The 13429-nt window shown below is 42.6% G+C and overlaps 1 protein-coding gene across 2 annotated transcripts in view; it reads right to left on the bottom strand.

Moving 5' to 3' along the window:
- TRAPPC10 (trafficking protein particle complex subunit 10) overlaps positions 1 to 13429 on the bottom strand; it is a 2525275-nt gene that overhangs the window by 165052 nt on the left and 2346794 nt on the right. For both annotated transcript variants that reach the window (XM_044072500.1, XM_044072501.1), the window contains exon 21: positions 11894 to 12071. In XM_044072500.1, coding sequence (XP_043928435.1) covers positions 11894 to 12071 — 178 coding nt within the window. The remainder of the gene's footprint in view (positions 1 to 11893; positions 12072 to 13429) is intronic.

Here is a 13429-nt window from a genome sequence, read left to right as displayed (position 1 = left end):
CTGGTTTCTCCTGGTAGGTACTGTGCCATTAGGCACAGCCCCATGGAGTTTGCTGTTTCCCAAAGGTAAATGGCTAAGCTACAAAGGTGGTAAGAGTGGGTTCCCCCCACTTGTTTATGTACCACATAACTGTGGCATAGTCTGTCTTCATCAAGAGGACTCTGGGTTTCCATTTCTTTTGGAAGGGAATCAGGCCTTCTTGGGCTGCCATTAGTTCTGTTAGGCTGATGTGTTTGTTTTGAACTTGGATTCCCATTTGCTCTGAGTCTGGAAGTTGTTGAAGTGGGGTCCCCAGGCTATTTTTGATGCATCTATTGTCAGAGTTTGGTGCTGAGGGATAAACCTGAAGGGAAGGCCTGGATTCAGGCAGCATGTTTGGGGCCACCAGGCAAACCCTTTCCTGAGGCAAGGAAGCAGTTTTACTCTGAGGATGAGACTAAGAATGTTGGCACCACACATTTTTGAGATTCCACTGCAGCTTTCTCATGTGTAGTCTGGCCAGGGGGATCAAGAGAATGGCAAGAGGTCATGTATCCCAGGGCCGTGAGATACTCTCTGGATGTAAGGTATTCCCTGTCCAAGATCTTTTTGAAGTAAAAGTTTAGAAAGGTAACCTTGTTTGGAAGAAGGAAAGTTTTCTGAAGAGCTCTCCAGTAAGGCTCAAAGAAACACAATCCTGCTTGAGATTTTAGTGTATTGATGGTGAACCCCACTGACATTAGTAAGTGTCGGGTATAAAGCAGGTTTGCCTTGAGTTTTTCTAGGCTTATTTCCTGAATGAGGCTATCATCTAAGTAATGGTAAATCTGAATTCCTTTTGTCCTGCAGAAGGCTATCACCAGGGTTAGGCATTTTGTGAAGACCCTGGATGCAGCAGATGAGCCAAAGGGGAGAGCACAGAATTGCTAGGGCCTCACAACTGGTCTGAAGTGCAAGAACCTGTTGTGTGATTCATCTACAGGGATATGGAGGTATGCATCTTTTAGATTTAAGGTTACCATGAAGGCAATGGGTGTAGTCATGGCAGCAGTTTTTGTAGAGAGTTAGCATTTTGAATTTTGAGACCTCTAAGAATCGGCTCGGCTTTGACAGGTCTAGAACTGGTCTTCAGTTACCTTCTTTTCTGTGAACCAGGAAAAATCTGGAATAAAAACCTTTTCCTTGTTAACTATTTTAGTACAGGTTCCACAGAGCCTTGAGCACACAAACTATTTGAATTAATGCCTCTGTCTTTTGGTTAGGAGGAATGCCTGAACTTGAGTTTGTAACCACTTTGAATGATGTTTAGCACCCATAGATCCCTGGTAATGAGTACAGTTCTTGTAGAAAAGTGACAGTCTCCACCCCAGTTGGTGGGAGGGTGGGGAAGAGGGAAAGGGTAAGAAAGTGAAATACAAGAGTCATGATTGCTCCCTGCTAGGTCCCTGGGGATGTGATCCTGAGTGTCTAATAGGGTCAGATTGCCACTGTCTAGGCCACTTGTACTGTCTTTCGCCCCTTTTCCTATGAGGTTTCCTTTGCTTAGATTTAGACTGGGGGGTTGGAAAGGACCAATGTTTGACAGGATAATTCCAGCTGAGTTGAGGGGGTTGGACCTGAAGGAAGTCCTTGACAGTTTGCATGGACTTGGCCTTATCCTCCAATTTCTTATGGGCAGCTTCAGCCTTAGTAACAAAAAGAAAATCTTTGTTTAAAGTCCATGCAGGTGACTGGATTTGACATGCTCCCTCACTCAGTCAGGCATACCGTCTAATGACGGATCCTGTGGCTGCTGCCCTGCTGGAGGCTTCCAAGACATCATAGATGCAGTGTAGAGAATGCTTAGCCACCTGACAGCAGGAATAACATAAATCCATTAACTCCTTTGAGAGGGCCTTATTTTCAATCCCCATTAGTTTTTGTTTCATCTGGTCAAGGATAGTCTCTTGGTACTTCACCATATGAAAAGTACAGTTGTGTACGCTTACCATAAATGTAGATGTTCGAGTGTATTCACTGTTGCAGTCATCACACTTGGGTTATCTGCCTGCAGGTAGCCCTCAGTTGGCCCAAATACCAGAGACTTAGTATTTCTGCGTCGGTTGCTGTCGCTCCAGGACTGGCGTCAGGTCGTCAGGGGTATAAAAACAGGCAGCAGACGCCATTACATCAGTTTTTCTTGCCCCAAATGTCAAGAGCCCCCCAATAGGGAGCTAAGCTATGGTGGGAGAAAAACACCACCAGTAAAAAGTAAATACCAATACCCCAGTAAGGGGTGAGTAATAGACATACAGTGGAGAGAGAGAGAGAGACAAGGGGGGCTGGAGGGAGGGAAACCAGGACTGCAACAGTGAATACACTTGAACATCTACATTTACGGTAAGTGTACACAACTGTACTATGTTCTTCATGTTTCACTGTTGCAGTCATCACACACGGGTTGATTCCCAAAGCTGAAGAAAGGTTGGAGGCAGTCAAGAAGAGTTGGGGCTGGCTAGTACGCCCTGCAGGACTGCTGTTGCAAAACCTGCCCTGGATTTGGAAAAGATAGGCTGATGACAATGCTTGGTGAAGGTGTGTACAGAACTCCAGGTAGCAGCTTCCAGAATGTCCCTGGTAGGGACTCCCCTGAGGAATGCTGTAGAGGTAGAAGTTGCCCTAGTGGAATGTGTTCTGACCCCTTGAGGGGTTGGTTTCCATAGTGTTTGTAGCAAAAATGGATACTGTGTGCTATCCATTTGGAAATTGTTTGTTTTGTAATGGCCTTGCCCTCTGCCCCTGGTGCAAAACTGAGTAGTAACTGGTCAGATTTCCTGAAGCCCTTAGTCCTATCCAAGTAGAATCTGAGCTGTCTGTGCACATCCAGGGAGTGCAGGATCCTTTCCCCTTTATTGGATTAGGGAAGAAGGTAGGCAAATGGATGGATTGTTTGAGAGCCACACTGGACATCACATTAGGCATAAAGGAAGGGTTAGTCCTGAAGGAGACCCTGTCAGCATTAAAAATAATGAAGGGTTCCACAGCCATAAGTGCTTGAAGCTCAGACACTCTTCTAGCTGAAGTGGTGGCCAGAAGCAAGGCTGTTTTCCAAGAGAGGAATTTTAACTCTGCTGACGCTGCAGGTTCAAAGGGGGGGTAGTGTGAGCTTTTCCAGTACAAAGTTAAGGTCCCATGCAGGGGTGGGTGCTCTCCTTAGTGGCCTTAAGTTGTTTGCCCTCTCAGGAACTGTTTGATGAGAGGGTTAGAGAAGAGAGGTGGTTCAATGTTGTAATGAGCTGAGATGGCAGAGGCATGGATCTTAACGTAGGAGAAGGATAGGCCTCTGTGGAGTAGATCTGCCAGGTAATCCAGGATTAGAGGTAAGGAGGGCAGTGCTGTGTCCTCTCCTTTAGACTGAATCAAGGAGCAATACCTTTTCCACTTATCAGCATAGGATTTCCTTGTATTGGGTCTTCTGGCTTCAAGAATGACTTCCAGCACCTGCTTGCTTAGGCTGGTCACTGGGGGAGAATTCAAGGAATAAGCCAGGCTGCAAGATTCAGGGTTTGCAGTTGTGGATGCAAGATCTGTCCCCCCTGCTAAGTGAGGAGGGTTTGGATCTGGGGTAGGTGCCAGGGAGGCACTGGTAACAGGCTGCGCAGTAGTGGGTACCAGTGCTGGTGTGGCCAGTCTGGGGCAATCAGGATTGTCCTTGGTCTGTCTTGTCTTATCTTGAGTAATATTCTTGAGATAAGAGGCAGAGAGGGCAATGCATACATTGAGAGGTTTTCCCACTGGAAGGATAGGGCATCCACTTTCCAGGCCCCGCTATGAGGTGTCCTGGTACAGAATTTGCTGAGCTGGTGATTGTATGGGGAGGCAAAGAGGTCCACCTCTGGAGTCCCCCATTTCTGGATTAGAAGGCTTAAGGTGCTGGGTTCTAATTGCCACTCGTGTGGGTCTAGGAGATTTCTGCTTAAGCTGTCTGCCAGAGAGTTTTGTTTGCCTGGCAGGAATTGAGCTTGCAGATGAACATGCATGTCCAAGGCCGTGTTCCACAGGGCCATGGCTAGCCTGTAGAGTGGGTAAGAGTGGGTTCCCCCTTGTTTGTTGATGTACCACATAACTGTGGTGTTGTCTGTTTTTATTAGCAGGAGTCCTGGTGAGAGTAGGGATCTGAAAGCTGTTAGAGCGTGCTGAACAGCTAGCATCTCTTTTTGGTTGATGTGCAGATGAATTTGACTTGGGCTCCAGTGGCCCTGAATGCACTTGTCGTGCAGTCGTGCCCCCCAGGCATAGCCTGATGCGTCAGTGGTAAGGGTCTGGGCAGTGTGGGGTTGAGTAAAGGGAAGTCCCTTGTTGTGGTTGCATGCTGCTGCCCACCAAAGAAACTCTGTCCTTAGGCAAGGTATGACAGGTAAGACAGTTTCCAGGTCCTGAGAATGTTGGCACCAAAGACTTTTCAAGTACTATTGACGTTTCCCTCATATGCAGTCTGGCATATGGAATTAGTAGGATGCAAGAGGCCATGAACCCTAGGGGCTGCAGGATTTTCCTTGCAGATAGCTGGGTTCTCGTGGCCATCTGAGTGAAGTAGCCTGTCAAGACAGGCTTGTTTTTCTGGAGTAAGGCATGCCATCTGGGATGCTGTTTCCAAGCTTGCTCCCAGGAATAGAATCTTTTGACTGGGGACAAGATTTGATTTCTTTTCATTGATAGTGTACCCCAGTGAGGTTAGAAGGTTCTTTACAAATGTCAGGTGCTGTGACAGCTGTTCCTGTCTGTCTGTCTGAATCAGACAGTCGTCCAAGTACGGGTAAATTTAAATTTTCCTCTGTCTGCAATAGGCAATGGCTACAGCCAAGCATTTTGTGAAAACTCTGGGAGCAGTGTATGAGCCAAAGGGAAATGCAGAGAACTGATTAATGCATAGATCCTGCCCTGAAACGTACGTATTTCCTGCATGAATCCCTGATAGGGATGTGCAGATGTTTCTTTTAGGTCTAGGGTGGCTAACCAGGCATCTTTGAACAGCATGGAAAGAAGCTGCTGAAGGGTGAGCATTTTGAATTTTGGTACCACCAGGAAGGTGTTTAGAATGGAAAGATCTAGGATTGGGTGCCAAGTGCCCTCTTTTCTGGGTACCAGGAAAGTCTGGAATAGAACCCTTGACCTATCTGTTCTGCAGGAACAGGTTGAATTGCCCATATGAAGAGCAAGGATTGAACTTAGTTTTGTGCCTCTGCCCACTGATTTGGAGGAAGGTCTGTGAACCCTTTTGGGGTTGGCAGAGAGTGGAAGTAGAATCTGTAGCCCTGGGATACAATGTTGAGGACCCATCTGTCTTTGGTGATAGAGGTCCAGTTTTTTGCATGATGGGCAAATTTTCCTCCTAGGGGCACGAGCAATTGTGCAGAGGTGAGGAGTGGAGTTAAGAAGTTATTGTGAATTCTTTCCATAAGGGGGTGGCTTAGCACTCCCTGTTTTTGAAGTGGAGGCACTCCATTGCTTAGATCTCTGCATACCCTGAGACTGTAGTCTGGGGGGGGGGTCTGTTTTTCCTGGGTCTAGTTTGAGATGGTCTTGAGGGGGCTTAGAAAGGGCCAATGTTTCGAGGAGCAATGCCTGCTGAATCTAGGAGGCTGCACTTGCAAGAAATCTTTGACTGTCTGCATAGATTTAGCTTTTTCTTCCATCTTTTTTAGAACCTCTTCTGCTTTGGTGCCAAACAGATTGTCCTTGTTCAAATGAGCATCTAGTAATTTTGATTTGACATGGTCTGGCAAGGTCTGCTTCTTAAGGCAAGCATGCCTTCTTAGTACAGAACCAGTGACTGCTGCCCTGCAGGATGCTTCTAGGACGTCAAAGCCACATTGCAAAGTATGCTTACTGACTTGGCCTGCAGAATGCATAAGCTCTTGTAATTCTTTATTTTCTGCACAATCTGTAAAGGTAGCTACTTTTTGTTTAATTAGTTCCATAATATGTTGCTGGTACTTCAGCATGTGAAACTAACAATTCAATGCCCTAATGGCGAGGGTTGCAGAGGTGTATACTTTTTTACTCCATCTGTCTAAAGCTCTGGAATCCCTGTCCGAAGGGGTAGGATTTTTAGCTGTGGTTGCTTTTATACCTTTAAGCCCTTGGGAGATGACCTCTGAGTCAGCAGCAGGATTTTTGAAAAGATATTTGTGAGAGTCAGAAACTCTGAAGTACCTGCCTGGTTTCCTAGGAGCATGAGGTAAAGTATCAGGAGTTAGGCTGGATTCCATAAAGACATCATCCACAATATCCAGAACTGGAGGTATTGCTAAAGGTTTATGTTGTGGCAAATCTAAAAATTCTCTGAGTCTCTTTTTGGACTGAGGGTAGTCTTGGCATTCCCAGTGGAAATGCTCTCTTAAAGTATGTAGGGTTTCCCCAAAATAAAAATTATCTGAAGGTGAAGCAGAGGGAATGGATTCCTCTGCATCTGAATCCTCATAAGCAGATAAAGGAATGTCTTCATATTCAGAAACCTCAGAGTCATCAAGACTCTTGGTCGGTTAAAGCTGCAGGGGACAGGTCTCTTTTCCTCTTAGCAGGGGAAGGCTGGCTACCCCTAATCAGCATAATCAGGTCTTCTGCCATTTTAAGCATTTGATGTTGAGGCAAGGCAGCAGGTGCTTGAGATTGGGTTGTCGGTTTTTTAGGCATAGCTCGTACTCTTGGCCTTAGAAACTCGGTAGCTTTAGACAGAACTGAAGACGAGAAAGAATTCGTCGGTTTGTGTCTAATATCGGTAGTGCGAAGAACTTCCTCAGAAGCCGGTGCCTGCACAGCGGCTCCGGACCCATCCAAGGTAGAGACATCCACAGGTTACGTAGTCAAAGAAGAGTCTTGAGGCATACCGGACTCCGAATGGGTGTCGGTAGTGGCCTGCGAATTCATCGAAGTGGGCATCAGGGGCTGTGAAAGTGCCTTACTGAGTACCGGCGATCTGGCAACTAGCTTAACGGAAGTGTTGTCGGCAGTTTTGGACCTGTGTGGTCTGTCTCTGTCTTTATCCTTAAGTTTTTTCGGAAGATCGGTAATTGGGTGCCTTACCGAAGCCATTTCATAATACGGAGATCGAAGCCATTTCATAATACGGAGATTGACAGCGAAAGTAGTAACAATAAGGGCCCGACGATGAATAGTTTGCTCGTTGAATAAAGCACAAAACTGACAGCGAGGTACGTTGTGGTCTGGGCCTAAACAGGTGACACAGTAAGAATGGAAATCTCGGTGTGATATTTGCTTTCCACAGGCAAGACAATTATTAACTTTTTCTGACATCGGCTAGAGCAAGAAAAAAGGATCCCCAACGGGGTACTTAGCTTTAGAAGACTCCAGGATGATTCAATTTGGAAACGAAAAGTCAGGTAGCGGCCGATCGGCACTCGTGCAAACTGCTTCTGCTTCCGGCTCCTCGGCAAGAAAGACTGATGCAATGGCGTCGGCTGCCTGTTTTTATACCTCTGACGACCTGACGTCAGTCCTGGAGCGACAGCAACCGATGCAGAAATACTAAGTCTCTGGTATTCAGGCCGACTGAGGGCTACCTGCAGGCAGATAACCCAAGTGTGATGACTGCAACAGTGAAACACAAAGAACATCTGATAGTTCAAAGCCCTCATGAAAAGGGTAGCAGAGGTGACCTGTCTATGGCTCTGCTTTCCTTGTCCATAGGCAAAGGGTTTTTGGAAGCACTAGGTTTTGCTCCCTTAGGGCTTGGAGTCACCACTTCAAGATCTGCCACAGGATACTTACAAAGATGTTTGTAGGAATCTAGAACCCTGTAAAATCTGTCAGGCTTTTGAGGGGCAGTTTGTAAAGAGATAGTCTGCTACTAGTAAAGAAGACATTGTCTACCATCTCTAAGACTTGGGAAATGGCAAGGGCTTTATGCTCAGAGAGATTAAGAAATTCCCTAATCCTATTCTTGGACCAGGGGTAGTCCTGAGCTTCCCATTTGAAGTGCTCCCTCAGGGTATGTAATGTCTCCCCAAAGGGAATATCCTCGGGGGGAGGGGTGAAGCAAGGTTCTCCTCAGAGTCAGAATCCCCATAGGAAGAAATGGGTGCACTCTCCTCAAGGGTGAACTCATTCTGATCCAAATCATCTTCCGATTCAAAAGAATCGGAAAATTCCTGTAGTGGGTATCCCACTTTCTTTTACCAGGGGATGTTTCTAGGGGAGGGAGGTGTCTGGATCTCACAGAGAAAATCAAACCCTCAGCCAGTCTTACTAGCTCTTGCTGGCAGGCCTGGGAGTGGGAGCCGGTAGGCCTGGGCTGAGGTAAAGGTACCTTTTTTTGTGAGTGGCCTTAGGTTTTAGCCTAGGGCCAACCTCCACACTAGCACCTGAACAAACAACTGACTCCTGTAAATGGTAGGCTGAGGTAATCTCCTGACAATGAGACGAGTTGTCATCAGTTTTAGAGCAGTCAGAAGCTAGTGCCTGCGAAGTGGTTCCAGATTAAGCCAACACACTAAGTCCTTCAGCTGGTTTGGAAGTACAGCAACTCAAAGGCATATCGGATTCCAAATGGGTCTTGATAGGGCCTTGGGCCACCACCTCCGTCATCAAGGGGGCTGCAAAGACGTCTCACCTTCTTCAGCAATCACAAGCCTAAAAGATCTGTTTAACAGCAAACAAGAGTCATCTGAGGTCCTAAATCTGAAGATCTTTTCCTTTTTCTGCCTAGTGAGATCTACATTAGCTTGACCGAAGGACAACATGGGATGTGAATGCCCTGACGACTCACTGAAATATTTGGCTGGAATCTCATCCCTACTCTTGATAGTTCTGCTAATAAAGCAACCACAAAACTGACAATTAGGAATGTTCTGGCCCCAAATAAGTCTCACAAAAAGAGTGAAAGTCCCAGTATGATACTGGTTTGCCAAGGCAGAGACAGTTACTAACTTTCTCTGACGTTAGTCAAAAAGCACATGAGAAGTTCCCCAACAAGGTACTTAGCCTTAGATGTCTTCTTTCTCTGCTATGGACTGACAGATGCAATGACTAGCACTCTGCTTTGGGCTCCAGCTGCAGGAAAGGACTAAGGTCATGGAGACAGCTGACTCTCTTTATACTCATATACAATGACGCTGGATAGAGCATCCTCCGGCTTCATAAGGATAAGAAAATATTCTCTCGTAGTCGGGCTGGCCAAGGGCTGCCACAGCAAGAAATTTCACAACTCAGGACTGCAACAGTGAAACAAAAAGATCATCATGTGTTTTGGGAATGCAATAAGTTGGTAGAGCTTTAGAAATTCTCTACAGGGTATTTTGTCAGAACTTTTGGGGAAGCAGATTACTGTAACTAAGGAAATGTTTCTTTGGAATAGGAATATAAAAAAACAGTAAATTACTCACTACGACACCTGACCCCAAGAGGTGTGTAAGGTCAGCAGCTAGCTCCCTCAGTTAAGGAGATATTGTGTGGATCCTCCTAGTTTGTGGTAACCCATTGACTGAGGTCTGCTACCAGGTTTGAGATGAAATCCCTTAGTGCCTCAGTCTGTTCGTGTTAAAGAATAACATTTTTTTATTACCAAATTCTATAACAGCAATTTAAAAGCAGTCGTATACTAAAAAAAAAAAAAAAAAAAAAAAAAAAAGTAAAAAGATAGAATAACAATGAATTTTGGGAAGTGTAAACAAACAAACAAAACAACCTCCAAACGATCTTCTTTCAAGTTTTTTCTTCAGTTCTTCAGTCTTGTACACTTCCCAGGATCACTCTCCAAGCACTGCTCAGTGCTGAAATGCAGCGTGGAAAGAGATATTTATTCCCCAGATTGGGGGTGTGTACAAGTGTTCCACCAATAGTCTCGAAGGGATAGGGGGATGGGGGGTGCCTTTATTGTCCAATCAGGGGATATCTATTGGGAAAACTCGAAAAAAACAGATGTATTTTACAAAAAAAACAATGATTAAATGAAACCGTTCATATCTCAATAATTACAAAGGAACACTATGTAATGAGTAAAAACATGTAAAACCATCTTGCTTCAGTTAGACTTAACCTGAAATCTTCTTCATGGTGGTGGTGCTTCAAAATCTTCTTAAATTATTAATGGTTAGAGTGTGTTCATGCTAAATTGGATACGATTCTGTTTTCTTTTTAAACAACTTATTTCAATAATAACAAAACATGAGAGTGGCAACAGGACAGTTTAAATTTTGGTGATGTCGTTAACCTAGTGAGAGCACTGAAATGAATGGTCAGTGCTTTCGTAGCCTTCATCAGGGAGGCATCCTGGAGTGGCGGGTGGACTTAAGGTAACTTAAGTTCAAAAAGAATTGGGCATTTGAGAGAAAAACTAAGAAGACAGGGCTGATCTAAAAACTGTAGTGTTTAGGTGCCTATATTGTGGTCCAAGTGGTGGTGGGGAAGTGGTGTCTTTGTTCAAAGGAGGTGGTGGTCAAAGGTTGCAAAAAGAGACTTGGGAGATCGTGTTAAGCAAGAGTCTGTTACAATCTCTGAGCTACCTATAAAAGAATAGCTAGATAGGATTTGCCTAGACGTAGGAAAGTCCTACTAAGTTTAGTGCTGCTGGCTGCCAAAAAAAGCAATTATTAGAAAATGGAAATCAAAATCTAAACCAACAGCAACAGAATTAATAAATATTGTAATGGAGATAAAATAATTGGAGGTAAAATCTTTAGAAAAGGGCAAGGAGCAATCTACATAGAAATAAATGTAATACATGGAAACAATGCATACAGAATACTGTTCAGGAGGAGGGATATTACAGAGAAAGCAGAACTTCAGCAATCTATGTAATGTTATAGGATTTCTTTCTAAATTATTCAGTTTATATATAATGCACGAAAAGAAAAAAAATATGTAATAGTTTGCTTTCTCTTTTATGACTGAAGTACAGTCATGTTACTAAAGATGGCTAACAAAAAAAAATTATTTAACGGAAAAGGTGGCTGACAGGCAACACAGTAGTGCAGCAGCTAGTGTTTCTAACTCACAATATTCAATTTTTCAGTTTAACTTCTAAGTGGGGTGACCTTATTTGAAGTCTGTATATCCTCCACATTGTCACACAGGTTTCTCCACTGGCTTTAGCTTCCTCAAACATCTCAAAGATATGCAGGTAGCTGAAATGGTGATGATGAAACTGTCCCCAGCTGCATGTGTCCTATAATGAACTGGCATCCTGCAGGATTGGTTCTTGCCTTATGTCTGCTGGTTGCCAGCAAAGAAATTGGCTCCCTGCAACCCTAAAATAGATAAATGGTGGTAGTCAAAATGCTTGGATGTACTAGTGGCTGATAATTGATTCTGACTGCTAAAACAATTGAACAGTAGTTTTTATCCACTGAAGTATTTGGGCAAAGCTAGCTGAAGTACATATGAATAATAAACAGTGTCTCAGTTGGAGTGGAAAAGACTCAACTTGTCTCTTATGTCTAAAAAAAAATGGAAAACTATTAAAATCTGGCAGGTCATCTCTTAGAAAATTCTGCATGTGACAAAGTGACCATTTTATTTTTAATACTATTTTATATTTTTAAATGAGGGGTAGGTTTGGTACAATGATATAATGAAGCAAAATTCTGCCTATCTAAATGTCATCACCAGGATGAGTCAAGTGCAAGAAACAATGATTAGAACAGACTAAAGGAATAGTATGATTTCTGGTAGAAAACAATAGGAGATTACATCATACAGCATGTTAAAAAGCAATATTATATATATTTTGTTTTAATAAACACAAGTTTTTTTTTTCTGAAGATGATAATACAAAAAACAAATTTAAGTATTCAGATTCATGTCAACTATATTATTACTATAATTCTGACGTTCACAATTCAGTGGAATTTAATGTCATATGTAGACATCCAGTAAACATTCTGATTATAAACTGAATGGTAATAAAATATCCCACCTTCATACATGAGTTTTGTAGTACAATACTCATCAGATTCAGTCAATGCTTCATCTTTATCCACCTCTAAAAGATCCGCAAGTCGAGTAACAGATACTTCTAGAGAGCAGAGAGAGCCTGTTTTACAATATTCTGTTCCCAGTGGGGGAAAAATCTCTGCTTTTACATTATACAGCGTCTGAAAAATGGAAAATTACTATTAAAGGTCTTCCTTTACAACCATTAACGATATATATATATATATATATATATATATATATATATATATATATATGACAAACAGAACAAATTACACAGTTGTCACTATATACAGCCACTGTCTCACCTGCCCTAACAAATGGCACAATGAATAACTCAGGAATAGTTACCACAAGGTAGCTGAGTAAGCAACTATAATGTTACAGATGGTTAGTATGTATTTACTGCCAGGTCAAACATAATTTCACTTGGTGTTCTGTATTACTATCACCTTGTATCCTGAAAAGATGTACACTGTATGTGAGACACACGTATGCTACTGCATTAATCAAAATAAAATGCATCAATTGAACAATGTGCTAACTTACTCCATTGTTGCTGTAGACTGGGTATCCACTACTCAGATTATTTATCAGCCCCACGACTAGTTGATCAACTAAGTCACATCTTCGGGCTGCTACATGACTGATGTTCGTAATAATATATATATATATATATATATATATATATATATATATATATATATATATATATATATATATATATATATATATATCAAGCCTCATAAGTTTGCATTCTAAGTGACAAAGTTCTAAGGGATATAATAACTACTGTACATGTTAGCTGCATATACCGAAATGTTCTAAGCTTCATATCAAATTTGTATGCATTTAGATCTCTCCATCAATTACTTACATAATACTTGCAAAGATCAACTCTTTTAAGCTTTTAAATGAAATCAAGTTTCATGCCAAAGAGACACAGATTCCCATTCTTTACAAGCATGTGACAATAAAAAGACTATTTTTCCTTGTAAAAGACATAATTTTCATTTTAAAGCCTGAGTGCTACTAAAAGATTGTTGCAATAATGTTGCACATACTAAACACCTTGCTACTGCATTAAAACTAGGAACTTTTCTCCCAATGTCCCCTTTGAAAATGGCTTATGCCACTAGGGCAAACCCAGTCAACAAAATACAAACTTAGGAATATATAAATAAGTAAAACAAAATACAGATGGCAACAATGACCAGTGGAATTAGGATGACACACTGGGTTCTGGAGAAGAACCAATGACAGATGAGACGACAGATGCAAAAAGATTTTATGACAACATCTGTTGCCTCATTACATCCGAGTGACGCCACCAGGTGCATCTGTAGTTAACTCCTACTGACACCTCTATGCGTCAAATATTGCTTATTCATACTTGCATTAATAATTCCAAAACCATGCTATGTACAATGTTTTAAAAGATTTTATCTTAAAGCTTACATAATAGCTAATTCAGCTGCATTACTATTTGTCCTCTGTCTAGTTCAGCAAAATAGATATT

Source organism: Protopterus annectens, chromosome 5.part0 (genome assembly GCF_019279795.1).
Source record: "Protopterus annectens isolate FY-2018-M chromosome 5.part0, PAN1.0, whole genome shotgun sequence".
NCBI classification, from domain to species: Eukaryota; Metazoa; Chordata; order Ceratodontiformes; family Protopteridae; genus Protopterus; species Protopterus annectens.
Note: the sequence above shows the minus strand (reverse complement) of the source record. Positions and strands in the feature narration are given on the sequence as shown.